The sequence below is a fragment of the Lithobates pipiens genome, unplaced genomic scaffold, assembly GCF_037356315.1.
Source record: "Lithobates pipiens isolate NorthernLeopardFrog02 unplaced genomic scaffold, aLitPip1_a1.2 Scaffold_13, whole genome shotgun sequence".
Taxonomy (NCBI): Eukaryota; Metazoa; Chordata; class Amphibia; order Anura; family Ranidae; genus Lithobates; species Lithobates pipiens.
Genome location: NW_027507718.1, coordinates 335158451 through 335182855, shown reverse-complemented (window position 1 = coordinate 335182855; position 24405 = coordinate 335158451). Strand labels below are relative to the sequence as shown.

Genomic DNA, 24405 nt, shown 5'->3' with positions numbered 1-24405 from the left:
GAATATTTTTTCCAGGCACTTTACATGAATAATTACAAACTATACATAGAAATAGCCCACGGACAAGATTTACAAGATCAGAATTTCATTCCTTTAAAAATATGCCCCTTAGGCTCAACCTTTGCCACTGTCATATTTTAGGGCAGCTTGGTAGAGAAAAATATAAATAAAGGTATGTGGGGAAAAAAAAATATTGTTTACAATATTTGTCCTTGCTTAAAGAAGTACCAGCCCAGTTTTCCATGATGTATAACAAAGCAGAAATTCCCTTACCAACATTGCGTACTTGCTCAGATATGTCTGCCCGTAAATCCGATACATCCCACATGGCAAGAAATGAGTCAAAACATGAGCCTTCCTCTGCCTCCTGTACGTATGGCTTGTATGAAAAGCTTAAGTGATGAGCTATGGCAGCCAAGAACATTTCAACACAAATAACAAAATCCTGAAACAAAGAAGAAGGAGTCAAAAAATGTGATTTGTCCTCATTAAAATTCCAATACATGTATGTTTTCCCAAATCAACAGGTTCATGTTTCTTAAATCGAGTTCTAAGCCCTTGTACACACGGTCGGAGATTCCGACGGAATGTGTCCGATCGGACCGTTTTGTCGGATATTCCGACTGTGTGTGGTCTACATCGGACTGTTTCCGTCGGAGTATCCGACGGACCAAGTTTTCCAACTTGTTGGTAAAATTTTCCTACAAAATGCTCCGATCGGACATACTCCGATCATGTGTAGAGAATTCCGGTCGGAGAAAGTGCCACGCATGCTCAGATCAAATTCCTACACCAAAGCTATTGGCTACTAGCCTGAACGTAGTCCCGTCGTAACGAAATAACGCCATCACGTCGGATTTTCCGACAACTTTGTCCGACCGTGTGTATGCAACAGTTTCGGACAAAATCCGACGGATTTGGTTGTCGGAATCTCCGACCATATGTACAAGGGCTAAGAGGTTTCCAGGACCAACGGGAGATTAACAAATATTTCCAGCTTGTAAACCACACTATATAAAAAGCGTTGAACCATACCAAGCATGAAAACTCAAGCATTAATAGGTTTACCTTTTTAACTTAGTCTTAAAATATTAATTTTTTACAGGTTTTCTTAATGCCAAAACTTAGCACTTGACCAAACCCATGGATTGTGGGGAGGCAGGACATAGGATCATGTGTCCCATACCTAGGTATACTAGGTATTTCTTTAGCTATGTGTATGGATGGAGATGCTTTAAGATTCCAGGGAAAGGGAGTTTTGAATGCTTATGGTGCTTCCTATGCAGTGCAATTTCTAAAAAGGCAGTAAGGCTGCCACACATTTTTATGGAAGAACCTTGGTGACCAACTTTCGGGTAGTATTAAAGCTTTTCCTACCAGAACTGACTGTCATAGGAGGTTTTGAGAGGCTGTTGTAAGTAGGTCTAGGCACCTCAAATTACCTGCATTTTATATGGGGGTTTTTCCAATGTCAAAGTCTCTTTAAAGCGAAACTAAACCCACAATACAAAAACACTGCAACCAGGCATCTCTTTACTGCAGAAGAAACATACTATGGGGTTGATTTACTAAAGTTGGAGTGCAAAATCTGGTGCAGCTCTGCACAGAAACCAATCAGCTGAAAGTTTTGTTTTTTTGGTCAAAGCTTAATTGAACAAGCTGAAGTTAGAAGCTGGCTGGCTACCATGAACAGCTGCACCAGATTTTGTACTCTTCAACTTTATTAAGTCAACCCCTATGTCTCTCCTACAATAAAACACACTTACTTGCCCATTTGCAATCTTCTACCGAATGTACACTGTGTATAAGCATGGGAGTCATGTCATCACTGCTGACCAATCAAGAGGCCGAGCACCCGGCACCCAGAAGATGTCTGCGGTCGGCAAAGGAAATAACAGTCGAATCACAGGAAAGGAGAGTATTCTGCAGACTTTAGATAATAATTGCTCCATGCTGCCCTGTATTGTGCATTCATATTCAAATCTGCTATTGAAATTGCACAGAACACCACAAGTCTGACATTTTCCAACTGTAACCTATCCGCTATGTGTTCAATTTCTCAGCATTATTAAATCATCTATCCTTCCACTTTTTGTCAAACATTGTGTCTTTTTGGCCATGTCAGCTTTGTTTTGTTAAAATGAGAAGCCCCTCTGCTGACAATTTCTAGTACTACACAGATTTATTAAAACTGGAGCACTCAGAACCTGGTGCAGCTGTGCATGGCACACATCAGCTTCTAAACTACATTTTGTTTACTTAAACTTTGGCAATAAAACTTGGAAGCTGATTGGTTTCTATGCAGAGCTGCACCAGATTCTGCACTCTCCAGTTTAATAAATCAACCCCAGTGTAACATAACAAGCCTAGAGCTATATATAAGGTTTAGGAGTGTGTCTATAGGAATGTCTGACATTCTTCCAGAAGTGCATTTGTGAGGTCAGGCACTGATGTTGGACGAGAAGGCCTGACTCGCAGTCTCCACTCTAATTCATACCAAAGGTATTTGATCGGGTTGAGGTCAGGACTCTGTGCAGACCAGTCATGTTCCTCCACCCCTAACCCGCTCATCTGTCTTTATGGACCTTGTTTGTGCATTGGTGGGCAGTCATGTTGGAACAGGCAGGGGCCATCCCCAAATTGTGCAACACAAAGTTGGGAGCATGAAATTGTGCAAAATGCCTTAGTATGCTGACGCCTTAAGAGTTCTCTTCACTGGAACTAAGGGGGCTAAGCCCAACCCTTGAAAAATAACCCCACACAATAATCCCCCCTCCACCAAATGATTTGGACCAGTTCACAAGACATAGATGAGCAATTTGTTCTGTTTAACAATAATTTGTTACCCCTAGAGTGCTAGCTATTTGAGCAAATGGGTGTTTTGTTTTTTAGTTGAGGAGGTGAATTTTAAAGCAAATAAAAATTGAAAAAGAAAAATACACCTAGCAGTCAAAACACATGTAAAAGCTGCAACAAGTAACAGCAAAAGGTGCCAAAAGCAACAAGTGAGTTGTGGGGCACTTAGCTGGGAATCGCTACATTAGATGATGGTTGTACCTTGTGTAATGATCTAGTCATCTAAAGACTTATTTTTCACCCAAAAAATACCTACATTTTGATATAGTATGGCCATAGCAAAATGACAGAGGCACAGCATCAAGCTTCTATTTGTACTGATAGAACAATAGGGAAATGCAATAACCTAACTTGGATTTTCACCCAAAGAATGCACCGACAAAACCAGAGATGTACCTGCAGTCCTGTTGCAACATCCTTGACAGACTTCCAGTCCCATGTATGTTGATCAGAAATAATACCAACTTTAACCATGAGTGCAATCAATACTGCTTGCCTGATAAAAAAAAAAAAAAAAAAAAACGAAAAAAACAAACAAACAAAACAAACAATTTATCACTTTATATGATGCAACAAATAGTATACACAATATACTGGCTGGAGTTTATTTTTATGAATAATAACAGGTGACTTTGTACAAATGCTAAACCTGCAATAATTCATCCACATAATTGTAGTAAAGGCTGGTAGAAGAGAACAGGATATATACTTGTTAACAAGGCTCTTAAAGAGGACCTCTAGTGATACTTTATTATAAATTTAAATCCCTGTATATATGCTTGCTGTATAGATTACAGCTCTGGGTTTCCACAGCAGGAAAGGTGTTATATACTTAGGCAATAGTTCATGTGATCTTGGGTTTTTGGTCATATCACACAGAGATTGTTAGAGATCAATGGTATCTGCTACACAGATTAGTATCATTGGGCTTCTCATTCATCACCTACTACCACTAGGGTACAAGGTTGTCAGTATTTGAAAAGGAAGACCTAAGGTTACAATTTCAGGTTCAACTGCATATTCCCACATATATACATTAAAAGAACAGAATTTGTATAAAATTACAAATAAAATAATCCACATGCAGGCAAATAATAGGATTTTTATAACAGTTTACCTGTAAATCCTTTTTTTTTTTTTTTTTTTTTTTTTTTTTAAGTACATCACGGGACACAGAGCCATAGTAATTACTATGTGGGTTATAGGGCACCTTCAGGTGCTGGGCACTGGCACACCCGAAGACAGGAAGTCCACTCCCTATATAACTCCTCCCACTACTGGGAGTACATCAATTTTTGTAGCAAAGCAATACATGTGTATACCAGAAAGAAGGGAGGGACCTCTGTGTCCTGTGATGTACTTCAAAGAAAAGGATTTTACAGGTAAGCGGTTATAAAAATCCTATTTTCTTAATCGTACATCACAGGACACAGAGCCATAGTAATTACTGTGTGGGATGTCCCAGAGCAATGCCAACTGAAGGGAGGGAGGGAGGGAGACACAACAAAATGAGGGCACCATGAGATCAGAGGACTTATACAACAGCCTGCAGCACACTTCACCCAAAGGCAATATCCTCATGACTTTTTACATCTACCTGATAGAATCTGGTAAATGTATGGACTGAAGACCAAGTTGCGTCCTTGCAGATTTGAGTCATGGAGGCTTGGTGATGCACTGCCCACGAAGCACTAACAGCCCTTGTGGAGTGGGTTTTGATTTGAAAAGGTGGAATCTTCCCCTTTAAACCATAAGCTTGTACAATTACTTGTCGAATCCATTTGGAAATAGTAGATTTTGATGCTGCCTGTCCTCTTTTAGGACCTTCAGGAAATACAAACAAAACATTTGTTTTTCGAATCTGAGCAGTCGCCTTCAAGTAGACTTTGACTGCTCTCACCACATCAAGAGAATGTTGTGACTTTTCTTCCATAGAACTGGGTTCAGGAAAAAATGAAGGTAGAACAATATTTTGGCTTAAATGAAAACTTGACACTACCTTCGGTAGAAAGTTAGGATGAGGATGCAATACTACCTTATCCTTATGAATAATTAAATATGGCTCTTTACAAGAAAGAGCAGCCAACTCGGATACCCTTTTTGCAGAAGATATGGCTACCAGAAAAAACGAGTTTCCTTGTCAAAAGGACCAAGGGAATATCTCGTATTGGCTCAAAAGGCTGTTTCTGTAATGCCGACAGAACTAAAATTCAAGTCTCAAGGGTTCAGGGGTGACCTACCCGGAGAATTAAGCCGCGTTATCCCCTGAATAAAGCTACGAACCAAAGAATGTGAAGCAAGTGGTTGCTAAAATAATACCGATAAGGCCGAGACCTGGCCCTTGATAGTACTCAAGGCCAACATCATTTCTAACCCAATTTGTAGAAAGTCAAGAATTCTACTTATGACATACTTCCTGGGGTGCCAACCCTTGGATTTATACCAGGAGACATATGCCTTCTAGACTCTATAATATATGACTCTGGAGGCCGGCTTCCTTGCATTAGCCAAGGTAGAAACCACTGAACCTGACAGCCCATGATTCTTCATAATGGGTCTCAATAGCCAATCCGTTAAATTTGGCGTTTATAAGGTAGGATGGAATACTGGACCTTGCAAGAGAAGGTCTGGACATGGTGGTAGTCCATGGGTTGCCTACCGCCATCTTTATGATCTCTGCAAACCAAGACCTCCTGGGCCACAAGAATCACTGACTTCCCTTCCTGCTTGATCCTGCAAAGAAGTCATGGAAGCAGAACAGGAGTGAATGCATAAATCAGTGAAAACTAATTCCACGGGAATACCAAGGCATCTGCTCCCCAAGCTAGCGGATCTTTTGTTCTTGACACAATGTTGTTGATCTTTTTGTTGAACCTGGACGCAAACAGCTCTACGTCCGGAATCCCCTATCTGACATATTGCCAGGAAGATATCGGGGTGAAGAGACCATTCTCCCGGGAACAACTGCTGGCGACTCAAGTAGTCCGCCTGCCAATACTCTATTCCCGGAATGAAGACTGCCAACAGGCAAGGTACATTGTTTTCTGCCCAAATTAGGATATGATTCACCTCTCTCTGGGCCGCGCGACTTCTCGTGCTCCCTTGGTGATTGATATAGGCCACTGCTGTGGCATTGTCGGATTGGATCCGCACAGGACAATTACGTAATCTGAATGTCCAGGCCCTCAGGGCCAAGCGCACTGCCCAAATCTCCAGAATAATGATGAGCAAAGTCATTTCTGACCTGGACCATTTCCCTTGGACAGTCGCCTCTTCCAGGACTGCTCCCTAACCCGAAAGGCTTGCATCTGTTACCACTTTCCAGGTAACTGGTAGGAAGAAATTTCCTTTCTGCAAATTCTTGGTTATCAACGGAGGCTCTGACGCACCTTTGGAGACAAACACATTGGGAAATCTAGAGCTTGGACCTTTTTCCAAGCTGATAGGATACTGTTTTGCAGCAGTCTCAAATGAAACAGTGTAAGGAACGGCCTCGAATGAACCCACCATTTTTCCCAACAACCTCATGTAACGTCAAATAGAAGGATTCTTCTTAGCCTTGACTACCTGAATCAGCTCCTTTATGGCACTGATCTTCACTTGGGGTAAGAATACCCTCTTCTAGGTTGTAGCTATGATCAGACCCAAGTATTCTCATCTCCTTGATGGTTTTAAGGAAGATTTCTCTAGGTTGAGAATTCAACCTAGGTATTCCAGGTAGTTGTCTGTGGTGACCATATTTTGGTCTAAGCAGGTTACCAACTGGTCTATCAAGAGCAGATCGTCTAGGTATGCTAAAATCGTTATACCTTGAGCCCTTAATCTGGCTAGAGGAAGGGCCAGAATCTTTGTAAATACTCGAAGAGCAGTAGCTAGTAGAGACTTGCATAGTTACATAGTTAGTAAGGTTGAATAAAGACATCCAATCCATCCAGTTCAACCTGAGTGAGTGTCCTCAATTGTCCCTATCCCTGTACATTGAGTCTCATCAAGCTGCTCCTCCATTAGATATTATTTATTTAAAGTACCCATATATCGCTGTCAATTTACACAGTGCACCACGCGCACACACACACACACACACACACACACACACACACACACTGGTCCCCACACCCAAGGAGCCCACAATCCAAGGTCCCCAACTCACATTAATATACTAGGGTCAATTTTGGACAGAAGCCACTCCAGCATGTCTTTGGAGTGTGGGAGGAAACGAGTACCCAGAGGAAACCCACGCAGGCACAGGGAGAACATGCAAATTCCAGGCAGGTAGTGTCGTGGTTGGGATTCGAACCAGCGACCCTTTTTACTGCTAGGTGAGAGTGCTAACCACTACACCACTCTGCTGCCCCACACACTTCTTTTTCTCTGGTTCCCTGGGAACGATCTGAGAAAACTAGGAGACAGGGACTCTCAGAACTCTAGTTTGTACCCTGAAGTATTTGAGGAAGCCACCCATTTGTCTTGACACTCTTCCTGCCAGACCCCTGAAAACTGCAGAAGTCTTCCCCCACTCGGGCAAGCGGGAGCGCCCCTTCATAAAAAGGCTTTAGTATTTTGGTTTTGTAGGTTTCCTTCCCGAGGACTTCTTTTGTCCCTGGGGTTGACCTTGAGGTTTACGTCTTGAATTTGACAGTGGAGGCCGTCAAGCCTAGAGGCTGATGCTCCTGACACTGGAGAAGAGGCTCGCTTAAATGAAATACGCTTACTCCTTTTCTTAATTGGCAAAAGGGTACTTTTTCTATTAGAAATTCTTTGGATATACTTATCCAGATCATCCCCAAACAGCCGTTCACCACAAAAAGGAAAACTAGTCGGGAGCTTTATGCAGGGCGCTTCGGCTGACCAATTTTTCAACCATAGTATTCTACACATATGCACCAGCCCAAGCGTAAGGCACGAGGCCTGGAGAATACAATCTCGCATAGAGTCTATTGCAAAACCTAACACCCCTGGTAGCTCGGCCAAATCTTGGGCCTGCTGATCAGGAATAATCTTGAGCACCTGTTTAAACTGGTCTCTCAATGATTGACATACACCAATTGCTGCCAGCACAGGCTGAGTTACTGAACCTGCCAAAGAGAAAGTGTTTTTTAATAGGAATTCCAACTTCTTATCCATTGGATCCCTAAGCATTTGAGCATTGTCAACCGAACAAGTCAAACTTTTATTCACAGAGGATATAGCAGCGTCAATTACTGGTATCTCCCATTTTTTTTATTAAACTTATCCTCCATAGGATAAATTGTTGAATTTTTTTTTAGGAGGATAAAAATGCTCATCAGAATACATAAGCTTTTCCAGCAAAGAATGGATAGGAAAGGCATGCACAGCTTGGGGAGGCTTTAGCGAACCCAAACAAGAAGTAGGCTTATCAACCGACTCAGTTAAGGGTAGCATAAATGCGTAGCGGACCAATTCAGTAAGAGATTGTACCAATCTTTCAGATTGTGAACCTGATCCTTCTGCATTTGACCCCTCAGAAGAGGAGTCATCAGCCTCTTCCCGATCCCCTGAGAAAAACTCATCTCCCGCCCCCGTTTTCTCAGTTTGAAGGTCCTGGGTAACGGAAGGGGACCTATCTCGCTTAGTTCCACTCTGGGATACGATTAAAGCCGCTAACCTCTTCCAATCCTAATATGGTTGAGGAAAAAACTTCTTCAGTAACATAGACAGGGGCTGCAGTGTTGGAAACAGTTGCAACACCTGATGTCCCTGACGGCTCACTCTGACCAGCCACTTCAGATCTCTAAGGGGAGGATGCCATTTTAGAGATGATTTTAGGCTTTTTTGAGCTTGAAGGAGTCCCCCCTTGAGCCCCTTTTTTGGGTTTCTACCCCCCTTCTGACCATAGCCTGATGCACAAATGCAGAGGTACTACCAGAAGAAATGGCATCCACCGCTTGAGCAAATAGTCCCACAACTTCTGCTACTATTTAATGCTCAGCCTGATGCTTTTAGTAAATGTGCCAAGGGTATGCCTGTGTCACCAACCTCTTACATGCCCCCTTTTTGCTCTTGTGTCCCTCCGATAGCTGCAGCCAGCAAAAAATGGAGCTTGCTGCACGCCAATGCAGTGCTAAGCCCCGCATCCTCCTTTTTCAAAGAGCGTCTTTCCCGCAGGGGCCTCCGATCCAACGGGATCGGCATGTATGTGGGGGGGGGAGGGGGGGAATGGCGAGGAGGAGACCTGGCTGGATCCGGCTGCATAGCTGACCCCAGCAAGGATTGCTCCAGTGGAGCACAGCACATCTTTACTTGTGACCAAGACCTAAGACATGGCAAAAAAACTGAGGTACTCCCAGAAGTGGGAGGGGTTATATATGGAATAAACCTCCTGTCTTAGGGTTTGCCAGCGTCCAACCATCACTTAGAGGTGGCCTATAACCCACAAACCCCAGTAATTACTATGGCTCTGTGTCCCATGATGTACGATTAGGAAAATGCCAAAGTGTGCAGCCTCACCAGTGCCCATGTGTGCAGCCTCATTTGTGCGAGTGTATCTAGCCTTACCAGTGCCCATGTAAGCAGCTTCATCTGTGCAAGCGTATCTAGCCTCACCAGTGCCCATGTATGCAGCTTCATCTGTGCCAGTATATCTAGCCTCACCAGTACCCAGCAATGCAGCCTCGCCTGCGGTCATGTATGCAACCTCGCCTGCGGCCATGTATGCAGCCTCACCTGTAACAGCTTTAATTTAAATCACTGTGTGCCCGCCGTAACACAAGTCCCGCCTCCTGGGTCGACTTCTACCTATGATGGACAGTACATGTCCCAGCATTGGACAAATGTGCAGTCTATCAAAAGGAGACAAACTAGGAGGCGGGACTTGTGAGATGGCGGGCACCTGGCAATTCAAATTAAAGCTGTCACAGCAGGCGACGCCAGCTTGACACCTCCCAGTGTGTGCCACCCCAGACCGACCCCCCACCTCAGCACCCACCCAGGATCATCCCTGCACCTGGTGCCGCCCCTGCAATCTGGGGACAAATCTGGAGACAGAATGGTTTCGGGGACGCCTGGTCACTGTACTTTACAAGTCTTCATGAATAAACTACTGACAAATGACAACATATAGAAACAATATAATTTAAGAAAAAAATATATATATATATTTTTTCTTCCAAAACTGCCCTTGAGCTCCACAACTGTGACTTTGCCTAGGCAGAGATGGTCCCCCCATTAATCGATAAGACGGCAACACAATAAATTTGTAGCTAGTCACAAGGTGAAAACTCACTGTAGGGGTCTATTGTGTTTGGCATTTGTGAACACAGCCAAAAATTGCACAGAATGTACATGATCATGGGTTTCCTTTACTAAAGGCAAACACGCTATCCACTTTGCAAAGGAATTTTCCCCAGAGCTTAGCAAATATAGTAAAATGCAATTTTGCAAACAATACCCAATCCTGCGCAAGGAAAAAAAAATGCATTTTTGCTTGCACATGATAGGATGATGAAATCAGCAGAGCTTAATCTCGTTGACTAAGCATTAGAATTATCCCCCCTTCCCCTTATTTTCAGCCAGTGATCCAGCCAGTAAAATACTATTTTTTAACTTCCTTTAATAGACCAAGCAGTCCAGTAAAACTGGCAGTTAGAGGGTTGAGACAAACAATTTAACACTGACAGGAATTCTTACAATGGGCAGCTTTTATGCATTTGTTTTCCTTTTGGGATAAAGGTTTTACATAAACTGTAAACTGTAACTACTTATAAAATGTCAGCAGTACTTCGCTTTAAATGTTAGTCGAAGTTTATCTAAATCTGTTAGTGCATCTAACAATCCGCTTTCCGCATGCTGAAAATGCTGCTGTTCAAAAGTTGTCTCAGTTGCCCCTTCATCCAGAGTGGAGACACTCTAGGACAGAAAGTGTATTAGGCTGCTTTCACACTGCAGCGGGAGCGGCGTCGGCGGTAAAGTGCCGCTATTTTTAGCGGCGCTTTACCGTCGTTTTAGCGGCGGTGTGCGGGCGCTAGCGGGGTGGTTTTAACCCCCGCTAGCGGGCGAAAAGGGGTTAAACCCGCCCGCAAAGCGCCGCTGCAGCGGCGCTTTGCCGGCGATATTGCCGCGGTGTCCCATTGATTTCAATGGGTAGGAGCGGTTTAGGAGCGGTGAATACACTGCTCCTTCACCGCTGCAAAGATGCGGCTAGCAGGACTTTTTTCACCGTCCTGCCAGCGCATCGCTCCAGTGTGAAAGCCCTCCGGCTTTCACACTGGAGTTAAAGGGGCCGGTTTTTTTCAGGCGTTACACAGGCGCTATTTTTAGCGCTGTAATGCCTGAATACCGCCCCAGTGTGAAAGCAGCCTTACTGGCTGGATCACCAGGCAAAAATAAAGAATAAAAAGACTAAAAAAAGAAAATGAATGCAGTCACTGCATTTAAAGGTTTTTAAGCTACAAAATATTACATTTTAATACAACTTTAAATACTGGTATGCCTCAAGATGTACCCATTTCCATTTTCAGCAGTATATAGACGTGGGACTGGGAACAGGCAATACAGGCAACTAGCAGGGCAAGTTGTAAGAGAATTATGAAAAGTCTGTTGTACTAGTTCACTTAAGGGACTCACCAGAATGACACAAACACGACCAGTTTTACACACAGAAATTTGCCCACTGGATGGATAGGGTTCAGCTCGTCTTTCAGTACTATATAGAATAGGACAAGACAGTACATAGCAAACTGGAAAAGAAATTCAGCAAATGCGTTAACACAAAATGCAATAGAAAAATCTGAATATAAAGCTATAGATACAGCTTTCCTGTATGTACCACTGTCACAAGTGTGACATCACGATGGAGATCTCAGAGCCAAGATAACTATGCCAGCTGACACATTTCCACTCATATATAACACACACTTAAATGTATTCCTGGTATTTAGTATTGCTCCTGTGTTTTCCAGTGCAATATACAATTCCAGCTATTTTCTAAATAGTCAAGTGAGAGTAAAAAGGACAAGTTCACCTTTCGTAACATGTTACACCAATATTCAGGTTGTAACATGTTGTTACACCAATATCCAGGGTGTAACATGTTGTTACACCAACATTCAGGGGGTAACATGTTGTTACTCCAATATTCAGGGTGTAACATGTTGTTACTCCAATATTCAGGGTGTAACATGTTGTTACACCAACATTCAGGGGGTAACATGTTGTTACTCCAATATTCAGGGTGTAACATGTTGTTACACCAATATTCAGGGTGTAACATGTTGTTACACCAATATTCAGGTTGTAACATGTTACACACAGACCAGCCCCCGCACCCCCTGATCCCCTGTTGTAACAGCTAGTAACGCCTTTGTGGCTGTCAGATTGTTGTTTTCGATGAACTACCACAGCACTGTGGTAGTTCATTGAGTCTTCCTGTCAGATTGTATCCGCTTGCCCGTACGATGTACAGGCACACAGATACACTGACAGCCCTGTAGGAGACCTGTGTTGCTGGTGCAATGCTTTAGAAGCTCCAGAAACAAAAATAAAAACAAACAAAAAAAAAAGACTAAATAATTGCAAATTTTTCTTCCTGCAAATAATAAAAAAAATGTGCATTTTATTTATTTTTTGGTAAAAGGTGAACCTATCCTTCAAAGACATCAAATCTAATACTGCTCTGTATCATTTAATACATCATTAAAAACATATTGCTTTAAATGCAAGCAGGTAATTTGACCTGGCATTAGCTTGCTGCACTCACTGTACAGTAGAGGCATGTACAACTAGGGCATACCTCCCAACTTTTTGAGATAGGAATGAGGGACACCTATCAGCAAAAGTATGCAGGCTTAGCCCTTGTACACACGGTCGGAGAATCCGTCGGAATGTGTCCTATCGGACCGTGTCGTCGGATAATCCGACTGTGTGTGGTATGCATCGGACTGATTCCGTCAGAATATCCGTCGGACCCAATTTCCAACATGTTGGAAATATTTCCCGACCAACTGGGCTGATCGGCATGATCCGATCATCTGTAGAGAATTTTGATCGGACCAAGTGCCACGCATGCTCAGATCAAATTCCTACATCAAAGCTATTGGCTACTAGCCTGAATGTAGTCCCATCGTAACGAAATTACGTCATCACGTTCTGAAAGATCGGATTTTTCGCCAACTTTGTCCGACCGTGTGTATGCAACAGTTTCGGACAAGATCCGACGGACAAAATCAGACGGATTTGGTTATGGAAATCTCCGACCGTGTGTACAGGGGCTAAGAACACACCCGTTGCCATGCCCCCTTAAAGGAGAATGGTTAAAACAAAAACAAAAAAACAAGATTGGTTAAACCCCAAGTGCTTTTTTTATACCACTACTATTCCTTTATATTGGCTTTTGGAATTTACAAATGCAGCAATTTAGAAATCAGATGAAAGGTTTAGCGCTGAAAAACACCTTTTCATAGATAAAACGTGCATTTTATATACAACTATATAGATCAGACCAAAATGAGGGACGAATGAGGGACAGAGAGACATTGTTCCAAATCAGGGACAGTCCCTCGAATTCAGGGACTAGGGGACTGAGAAGCAGCATAAGAAACCAACCAGTTTTGCTGCTGTAAGCATGTTATGATAGGAGAAAAGAAATCAGAGTGACAATGTTGAGCTCATCAGTTTGCGGTTTGACCTTCAATGCCCAGTCACAGGCTGCGGGAGGCACAAATGCTGTAAGGGATATTTAACCACAGAAAAAGCAGATCACCGGCCCTGCCAGTCTGGCAGGTCTCTATGGGGCAGGCTTGTTAAAAATAATAGGGCTGGATGGACAGAAATACAAAGTCTTTGGCAGGTAAAACAGCTCCCTTATATGTAATGCATGTGTTTATTTTGTTGTTTTCTTGGAGTTACGTTTTAATAACTAAGCATGTTACTTCTGACTTATTCATGTAGAAATATGGTAAAATAATACAGGACTCAGTTCCCACTGCTAGCCTCTTAAAGCGGAGGTCCACCCTAAAATGGACCTCCGCTCATCGGAATCCCCCCCCCTCCGGCGCCACAATCGGCACCTTTCAGGGGGGAGGGGGGTGCAGTTACCTGGATAATCCAGGTAACTGCACCCACTTCCGGGCTAGCTCTCTGTGGAAAGGGGCCTACGTTACGCCCCTTTCCGCAAGCGCCCGCCCCCTTCAGCAAGTGCCCCGCTGCCTGCTGAGAAACACACAGCTCCCAGAGGCAGCGGGGACCGTCCGGATTGCGCCGCGCGGCTCGCGCATGCGCAGTAGGGAACCGGGAAATGAAGCCGAAAGGCTCCATTTCCTGATTCCCATACCCAAGATGGCGGCGGCAGGACCCGCCAGACGAGCGAGCGATCGGCTTCGGGTGCCGACATCGCGGGCGCGCTGGACAGGTAAGTGTCACTATTTAAAAGTCAGCAGCTGCAGTATTTGTAGCTGCTGGCTTTTAAAAAAAAAAAAAAAACGCGGAGTCCCGGTGGACTCCCGCTTTAAGGGGCAACAAGTAGTGATTTAAAAAAAAAAAATTCAAAACATATGTTTAATGCGTGTCAAAAAGGCACAAGAAAAAAATAAATACGGCAACATGCATCAGATGTTACAAAGCAAAGCACAAATGTCATATATCATTTTGAAATTACATTGATATCCTCAGGTAGATTATAACCCCCAAAAAACAAACAAACATACTAAGCCATATAGAGGGCTGGCACAGACCAGCTCCCCACTTGCAAGCTTTTTACATTTTATCTACAGTATCACTTACATAAAATAGCCAAAAGAATGAAGAAAATGCTACTTTACATTCAAAAAGCCATTTATAGGCATAAATGACTCACCACTTGCGACGCATTGTTGATTATAACCAAGTATGTCCATGCATTTTTTAAGCTAAAGTCTCCTTCCCCATAGATGCCAGACAACTGACAAATCCTGAAACATAACAGAAGAGTAAAGAACTTTATCTCAATATTTAATACACCATAACACATTATTTTTACATCTAAGCAATGAAAAACACAAGATAAATTTACATTTAGTTTAAAAGAAAGTCAATATTTCAAATCCCCTTGGCCTCACCATCAAAAACGAAATGGAACCTGGTATCTCTGCTCTCCAGAAAACAGTATAGCCTCCACCGGAGGCTGCCAAAGTGTTCACTAGTTTTGGTGCTCAGAAGTTCTCATTAGAAATGACTACATGTGCTGCGAGCATAAAAGGGAGAACAGACTGCCACATTTTTATAGTTAAATCCAAAATCAGCAGCATTACACTCAAAACAATAGCCAGGGAAAGGAAGTGTGGGGAGGAAAGTACTCAATGATGCTGGACATCCTCCAGCCAGATGAAGTGAGTTCTATCTAAATTTTTTGCATGTTATAATGCACACTGTGACAAGCTCATGATTGGACAATGAAAGAGCAGCAGCTGAATGATGCAGTTCATTCTCTGTTCACACTGCTCTTTTATTGTCAGTTTTCTCCTTGTCAGCATATTTGCTAAAGGAATTCCGGAATGGCTTCTAGTGCTGCCCTTCCCTCTTTAATGTCCCAGCAGGAACTGCAAGAAGTTGATACCAAGTCAAGTTTTGTTTTGATAGCATGGATCTAAACTAAAACTAAACTAATTCCTTAAAGCAGTGGTCTCCAAAATTTGCTTGCTTTTATTGGCCCTTGGGGTATGATTTCATCCACTGGAACCAGCAATGAGGCATACACTCCCACCCCAGTAAAAGGGCACAATCCCTCCCAATGACACCAAAGATGGGGCACAATTCCTCTTAATGACTCCAAAAGATAGGGCATTGTTTTTTTACCCACTGACGTCGGGACCTTTCTTGCTCGAATGGCCACACCAGAGTCTAAAGGACAATAAACTGGCCCCTTGTTTAGAAAGTTTGGACACCCCTGCCTTAAGGGAAAGCATAAGCAGGTTAATGCTTCTCAACAGCTCCCAGGATCATTCAACACACAAAAAAAAAAAGAAATCTGGCATACTCACAAAGCAATTATAGTGGTGACGGGCCGAACCACTGTATACTGCAGAACACCCAATTTGCATCTAAACAGTAACACCCTGAAAGAGAATTCACATATCAGTCAGTTGGTCAGAAGTCCTGTTTTTATATATATATATATATATATATATATATATATATATATATAAATAAAAACACACACACACACACACACACACACACACACACACATTTTGCAATTCGGCACTGCGTCGATTTAACTGACAATTGCGTGGTCGTTTTAGGTCTTTTTTCTTCGCCACAAATAGAGCTTTCTTTTGGTGGTATTTGATCACCTCTGTGTTTTTTTTTGCGCTATAAGCAAAATAAAAGGAGCGACAATTTTGAAAAAAAATACACTTTTGTTTACTTTTTGCTATAATAAATATCCCCCCAAAAAATATATAAAAAAAAAATTTTCCCTCAATTTAGGTAGCTACGTATTCTTCTACATATTTTTGTTAAAATCGCAATAAGCGTTTATTGATTGGTTTGTGCAAAAGTTATAGCGTCTACAAAATAGGGGATGGTTTTATGCTATATATATATATATATATATATATATATATATATATATATATATTTTTTTTTTTTTTTTTTATCATGACTGCGGACACATTGGACACTTTTGGCGCTATTTTGGCACCATTCACATTTATACAATGATCAGTGTGATTAAAAATGCAGCTTACTGTGTAAATGTGACTGGCAGTGAAGGGGTTAACGCTAGGTGGCACTGTAGGAGTTAAGTGTGTCCTAGGGAGTAATTCTAACTGTGGGGGGAGGGGCTACATGTGACACATCACTGATCAATGCTTCCGATCACAGGGAGCAGTGATCAGTGACAGTGTCACTAGGCAGAACGGGGAGATGCTTGTTTACATTAGTATCTCCCCATTCTTCCTCTCCATGAGATGATCGTGGGTATCCCCGCGGACATAGAATCTGACTCACAGACCTCGTGGCGGGTGCGCCTGCTATACAGGCCTTGCGAGATCACGTACAATAATGTTATTTCACGCAGCGAAGCCAACCTGCCGCAGTAAAACTGCAGCGGCTGGTCCGCAAGCGGTTAATGTCTAAACCACTGGCAACAAAAGTGAGTACACCCCAAGTGAAAATTTCCAAATTTGGCCCAAAGTGTCAATATTGTGTGTGGCCACCATTATTTTCCAGCACTGCCTTAACCCTCTTGGGCATGGAATTCACCAGAGCTTCACAGGTTGCCACTGGAATCCTCTTCTACTCCTCCATGATGTCATCACGGATTTCAATTCTTTTTTTTCATATTCTCAAAGAGTTCTTTGCTATGAGGCGCCATGTTGAACTTCCAGTGACCAGTATGAGCATGAGAGCGATAACACCAAATTTAACACACCTGTTCCCCATTCACACTTGAGACCTTGCAACACTAACGAGTCACATGACACCAGAGAGGGAAAATTGCTAATTGGGCCCAATTTTTACATTTTCACTTAGGGGTGTACTCACTTTCGTTGCCAGCGGTTTGGACACTAACCACTTGCCAACTGTCCGTCGCCACCATTGTTTGACAGCGGCAGAATGGCTGCCCTACGCAAGTCGCCGTAGCTGTACAGCAGCTGCTTTAAAAGGGGTATAAGGAGGCATGTGCCTGCTGCTTCTCTGTGAAGCAGATGCTCATGCCCAGCAGGCACGATGTCCGCCAGGAACCCGTGATTGCTCCTGACAGAGCAGGAATGTGGATCTGTGTGTGTGTAAACATACAAATCCATGTTCTGTCAGGGGAAAGGAGACAGGTCGTGTGTTCTCAGTATATAGGAACACCAATCGGTCTCCTCCCCCAGTCAGTCCTATTCCCCCCCCCCCCCAGTTAGAAAACCCAGTGAAGGAACACATTTAAACCCTTGATCGCCTCCTAGTGTTAACCTCATTCCCTGCCAGTGACATATATACAGTAATCAATGGCTATTTATAGCACTGATCACCGTATAAATGTCAATGGTTTCAAAAAAGTGTCAAAAGTGTCCGATCTGTCCGCCACAATGTCGCAGTCCCAATAAAAATTTTTTTTATCGCAGATCACTGCCATTACTACTAAAAATAAATAAATAATAATAAAAATACCATAAATCAATATCAATTTTGTAGGCGCTATAACTTTTGCGCAAACCAATCAATATACGCTTATTGCAATTTCTTTTTACCAAAAATATGCAGAAGAATTCATATCAGCCTAAACTGAAGAAAAAATAAAAAATAAGATTGACATATTTATTATAGCAAAAAATATTGTTTTTTTTCAAAAAAAAAATTCGCTCTTTTTATGTTTACAGCGCAAAAAATAAAAACCGCAGAGGTGATCAAATAACACCAAAAGAAAACTCTAGTTGTGGGGAAAAAAAAGAACATCAGTTTTGTATGGGTACAGCATCGCAAGATTGTTAAAGCAACACAGTGGCGTATCGCAAAAAATGGCCTGATCAGGAAGGGGTTAAATTGTTCCGGGGCTGAAGTAGTTAATGACTGTGTGTTGAGTTATTTTGAGGGGACATCGTTATACAAGCTGTACGCTCGCTACTTTGCATTGTAGCAAACTGTCATTTCTTCAGTGTTGTCACATGAAAAGATAATAAAATATTTACAAAAATGTGAAAAGTGTACTCATTTTTGTGAGCTACTGTAAATACACACACACACACACACACACACACACACACACACACACACATACATACACAGCTCAAAACAAAATAAAAAGTAAACACATTTTTAAATCAGAGTATGGCATGAAGTCCATTAAACTCTTGGGATATCAATCTGATCAGTTATGTAGCATAGGTTGTTAATCAGTTTCAGCTGCTTTGGTGTTAATTAAATTAACAACAGGTACACTAGATGGGCAACAATGAGACAACCTCCAAAACAGGAATGGTTTTACAGGTGGAGGCCATTGAATTTTTTTCCCCTATTCCTCTTTTCTGACTGTTTTTCACTAATTTTGCATTTGGCTAGGGTCAATGTCACTACTGGTAGCATGAGGCAATACCTGGACCCTATAGATGCACAGGCAGTCCAACTCCTCCAGAATGGCACGTCAATACATGCCATTGCCAGAAGATTTGCTGTCTTCTAGCACGGTTTCAAGAGCACGGAGGAGATTCCAGGAGACAGGCAGTTATGCTAGGACAGCCAAACAGGGCCCTAGAAGGTACTTAAAACATCAGCAGGACCGGTATATGCTCCTTTCTGCAAGGAGGAATAGGATGAGCACTGTCAGAGCCCTACAAAATGACCTCCAGCAGGCCACTGGTGTGAATGTCTCTGACCGAACAATCAGAAACTAAGGGCCTGCCTTCCTCTAGTGGGCCCTGTGCTCACTGCCTAGCATCATGGAGCTCGATTGGTATTTGCCATTGAACATCAGAATTGCCAGGTCTACCACTGGAGCCCTGTGCTCTTCACAGATGAGAGCAGGTTTACCCAGAGCACATGTGACAGATGTGAAATGGTCAGGAGAAGCCGTGGAGAATGTTATGCTGCCTGTAACATAGTTCAGCATGACCGGTTTGGTGGTGGGTGAGTAATGGTCTGGGGAGGCATATTCATAGAGGGACGCACAAACTTCTACAGGTTAGACAATGGAACCCTGAGTGCCATTAGGTATCAGGATGAAATCCTTGGACCCATTGTTAGACCCTACGCTGGTGCACGACAATGCCTGGCCTCATGAGGAGAGAGTATGCAGCCAGTTCCTGAAGGATGAAGGATTCAATACCATTGAATGGCCCCCACGCTTGCCTGACCTAAATCCAATAGAACACCTCTGGGACATTATGTTTCGGTCCATCTGACGCCGCCAGGTTGCACCTCAGTCTGTTTAGAAGCTCAGTGATGCCCTGGTCGAGATCTAGGAGAAAATACCCCATGACACCATCCATCGTCTCATTAGGAGCATGCCCCAACGTTGTCAGGCATTCATACAAGCACGTGGGGGCCATACTGAGTACCATTTTTAGTTGCTGAAATGAAAATTCATCTAGAGACAGGTTATAACAGTTAAAAAATGTTCCACCAAATCCACCATACCCCCAATAAAATGGGTCTACGCTCCTCTCAGGCCTGTTTTTTGGGGATCTGGGGAAGCTGCCAAATTCTTTCATGGTCTTTTAAGCTGTCATTATTGTTGTGTCTCAGTAGTGTAGACAGACTGTTAACAGATCACCATCTTTGTTATTCACACATACACTATATTGTCAAAAGTATTTGGACGCCTGCCTTTACACGCACATGAACTTTTTTTTTTTACTTACTTATTTAAAATAAATCATTTACATACAAACCATAAAATAACATTTACCCTTTCAACCCTTCCCCACCCCTTTCTCTAAAGGGAATATATTACTAATGCAGCTTTAACTTTATAATACATACTTATTCCAATTACTATATTACCCTAGTTCCTCCCACCCAAACTTCTATAAAAAAAAAAAAAATCCTTCCTAATCACCCATAATCCCCATTTATGGCATTATTATCTTCTTCGTTGGTACGTCACTCATTCTCCAGTAACCCTTACTTCTCGGACTCACTCATAAAATTCCCATGGTTTGTTTCTCCTTATTAATACATCACACCTCATCTATTAACCCATTTGTTGTTACCTTCCCCTTATATCTTAAATATACCTCTTCCCTTTGATTAAAAGGTTATGGTCCTTCTAAATTCTCCTCTCTTTCTCTAAGGGGGCTCTCCCTTTGCATCCAACCAGAGTCTCTAAATCTTTTTCACATTTTTTTAAGTTGCCCCTTTTAATGTATATATAAACTTTTCTATCATTATTGATTCTTTTATGACTTTTACTCATTGTCCGCATGTTGGGGGCATCACCAACTGCCATCTCTGTGCAATAAATTTTCTTTACAATTATCCAAGTACTGCTATCTGTGTGTTACCAAGGGCACACTTTTTTTCAACACAACCCAACACGCATATCCTTGTCTATAGGTCTAGAGACGTCCCAAAAACTGAGTTCATGGTGCCCAAAACTTCTCCCCAGTACCGATGTAAATTTGGGCATCTCCAGACCATATGTAGGGGATCTCCTCATGCAGCCTGGCATCTAGGGCATTTGGCATCCGGTCTTCGAACGAATAAAAACAACCTCTGAGGGGTATGATGCACTCCGTGTAACAAAAATAAATGTGACACTATCTGAGAGGGGGACATTGACACCAGTGGGCCCAGTTCCAATATTTGCCTCCAATTTACCTTCCTCTGTTATAGCCCCTATATATTCCTCCCACCTCTTCTTACCTGGGAGCTCTTCCATCCCAGCTATTGCCTTCTTACATAGTTGCAAATATATCCCAGAGATGAATTCCTTTGAAGTGTCTGCATCTATTATCTTACAGAGGAGAGGAACTTTGCTCCATTCTAATAGTTGTGTTTTAAGCTGCGTCCCCAAAGAATGTCTAATCTGCAGATATTTATAAAAAGACCAAGTTGGGATATCATATTCTTCCCTAAGCTCCTGGAATGATTTTAACATCCGCTCTTCATATATATGGGTGAAACGACTTAAGCCACAATTTTCCCATTCTTTAAACATGAACTTTAATGGCATCCCAGTCTTAGTTCGTAGGGTCCAATATTGAGTTGACCCCCTTTGCAGCTATAAATGCTTCGACTCTTCTGGGAAGGCTGTCCACAAGGTTAAGGAATGTTTGACCATTCATCTAGAAGCGCATTTGTGAGGTCAGGCTCTGATGTGGATGAGAAGGCCGGGCTCGCAGTCTTTGCTCCAATTCATCTCAAAGGTGTTCTATCGGGTTGAGGTCAGGACTCTGTACAGGCCAATCAAGTTCCTCCTCCCCAAACACACTCATACATGTCTACATCACTGGAGATATCGGAGGATTCAGTGCTGGATTATGAAGTTTGTGAATGCAACCAAGTCCAGTAAAGGTCTGTGGGTATCTTTCTTTTCTTTGTGTCTGATCAAGAACTTTAACCACTTCCAGACCGCCCACCGTCGTTATACGTCGGGACTTTGAAGAGGAATACCATTGATATTGCAGCAGCTAGCTGCCATAACTCCGGTATCCTCTGATTCAGTGGGCGGACCACTTCAAGATAAAAGTGATCTCTGTGGTGGATTTGCCGCAAGATCATTTTTAATCAGCAGTGGGAGAGGGCCCCCACCGTCGCACTCCCGTGCCCTCGGCCACTTACCGGAGCCGTCGGCAGAGGCAATCTGATGTTGCTCCTTGTGCGACATGTAGATGAGTGAGGAGAAGATGGCTCCCACCCGTCTCCATGTCATTGCAGGGAGGAGGCGATGTCAAAATGTCACTTCCACCCATAGCTCTTAAAAGGGCCATTTTTATTTATTTTTTGCATTTTAGTGTAAAGATGAGATCTGAGGTCTTTTTGACCGCAGATCTCATATTTAGGAGGTCCTTCCATGCTTTTTTTTCCCTATCACAAGGGATGTTTACATTCTTTGTAATAGGAATAAAAGTGACACTTTTTTTAAAGTACAGTGTAAAAATAAAAAAATGAAAGCTAAAATAAAACATTTTTAAAAACGCGCCCTGTCCCAACGAGCTTGCGTGCAGAAGTGAACGCATACGTGAGTAGCGTCCACATATGAAAACGGTGTTCAAACCACACATATGAATTATCGCCGCGATTGGTAGAGTGAGAGCAATAATTCTAGTTCAATTAAATGTCGCCTATGGAGATTTTTAAGGGTAAAAGTTTGTCCCCATTCCACGAGTGGGCACAATTTTGAAGAGTGACATGTTGGGTAGCAATTTACTCGGCATAACATTATCTTTTACAATATAAAAAAAAAAAAATGTAATAAAAAAAAATTATAATTTTTTTTCGAACACCCTAGAGAATAAAATGGCGGTCAATACTTTGACACACCGTATTTACGTAGCGGTCTTATGCCGCGTACACACGGTCGGAAAATCTGTCGGAATGAGTCTTGTCGGACCGTGTGGTCAGATAATCCGACTGTGTGTGGTATGCATCGGACTGATTCCGTCCGAATCTCTGTCCGACCCAATTTTCCAACATGTTGGAAAGATTTCCCGACTAACTGGGCTGGACGGACCTAATCCGATCAGGTGTAGAGCATTTTCATTGGACCAAGTGCCACGCATGCTCACATTCAAGTTCCGACACGGAAGCGCTCGTTCGGGTAAAACTACTGCTCGTAAGCGATATAGCACATTCGTCACGCTGCAATGTTAAAAAATCATTCATCAAGCGCTTTCTCTTGTTCTTTACAATGCTGCAAGAACCAACTTCTTTTGATGCTCATAGTCACACACACTTCTCTCGAACGGATTTCATTACTCTTTTTTAACCATTTCAGCAATACAATTTTAGTTTAAGTCACAGCTACACAATGTTTTTTTTTGTTTGTTTTTTTTGGATGTTTTTTTTGGGGGGGGGGGGGGGGGATTCCCTAAAAATCTCCTTTAATGACACTGGTCATTTATCCTTTTTTTTTTACTTTTTTTTTTTGGGTGTAAACTTACAACAACATTATTGTATTTTTTATATTTTCTTTTTTAATCTACTTGTTTAGTGTTGGTACCCCTTGTTCTTTAGTTCACTTTGTATTTTGGAAATGTACCTGCCTGCTCACAAATAAACTCTACTTTTTGAAGGAAAACACATTACACAAGTATTTCATCAAACAAAAATAAAATTTATTTAGTTTGCTCCAAAATAAAACTAGGAACGCAGCACTGGAGAAACTTCTTAACTTTGGTGCAGCCTTTGGCCCCCAGGGCAGACATGACTAAATGAGATATAAAAAAATTGGTGGCCTGAGGAGTACATATCTCAGGGAGAGAAGTCTGCTCCCGAAGTCCTAGAGAGCAGGAAATTCAGATGCCATTTCTGTCCCCAGGATGGTGATCTTGAAGAGGCTGCATCTTCTGGCACACCAGACTCATCCCAGGCCATCACTCTCTAGTCTTCCTTTGGGACTTCCCACCAGGCATCCTTCCAGGCTGTGGCTGGGCTCCTCTAGCTGGGGCAGGAGGAGGAGGAGGGCGTTGGTGGACCTCCTGGCTGCCACTTGCCACAGCCTCCCCCCGACTGAGGTCTTCCTGTGTATGAAAAGGGGACATAGTTTTAGTTTTTTGATCATCAATCACAACATTTTGTGCTCCTGGCTTTTACTATTTGACTGTTACCAAATAGAACAGACTATCATTCTGACACCAGCATTTTTCTTTCCCGTCCCAGTAATTTTTGGTCACTACTGTCTATTGAGATCTAAACCACTTGGAAAAATCTCAACTTACTGATCAATAAGAACATCTAGTTAACATCATTAAATGAAACACAAGAAATATGTTCAACAATGCAATACCTGTCTCAAGCTTGGCCCCACCACATGGTGCTGCCTGGAAGGCCCAGGTTGGTCATCAGAAGCCTCAGCTGGGGGTGAAGGATGCCTTGGAGGAAGCATGGAGAGTGGTGGCCTGGGTACCCCTTGGTCTACCAGAAAATGCAGCCTGTCAAAGTGCACCATCCTGGGGTAATAAACAGCAT

At 42.6% G+C, this 24405-nt stretch overlaps 1 protein-coding gene across 3 annotated transcripts in view; it reads right to left on the bottom strand.

Moving 5' to 3' along the window:
• TMEM184C (transmembrane protein 184C) overlaps positions 1-24405 on the bottom strand; it is a 56149-nt gene that overhangs the window by 10454 nt on the left and 21290 nt on the right. For all 3 annotated transcript variants that reach the window (XM_077477003.1, XM_077477004.1, XM_077477005.1), the window contains exons 6-10: positions 15828-15902; positions 14666-14759; positions 11440-11552; positions 3253-3352; positions 274-445 (exon numbers count right to left, since the gene is read on the bottom strand). In XM_077477003.1, coding sequence (XP_077333129.1) covers positions 274-445; positions 3253-3352; positions 11440-11552; positions 14666-14759; positions 15828-15902 — 554 coding nt within the window. The remainder of the gene's footprint in view (positions 1-273; positions 446-3252; positions 3353-11439; positions 11553-14665; positions 14760-15827; positions 15903-24405) is intronic.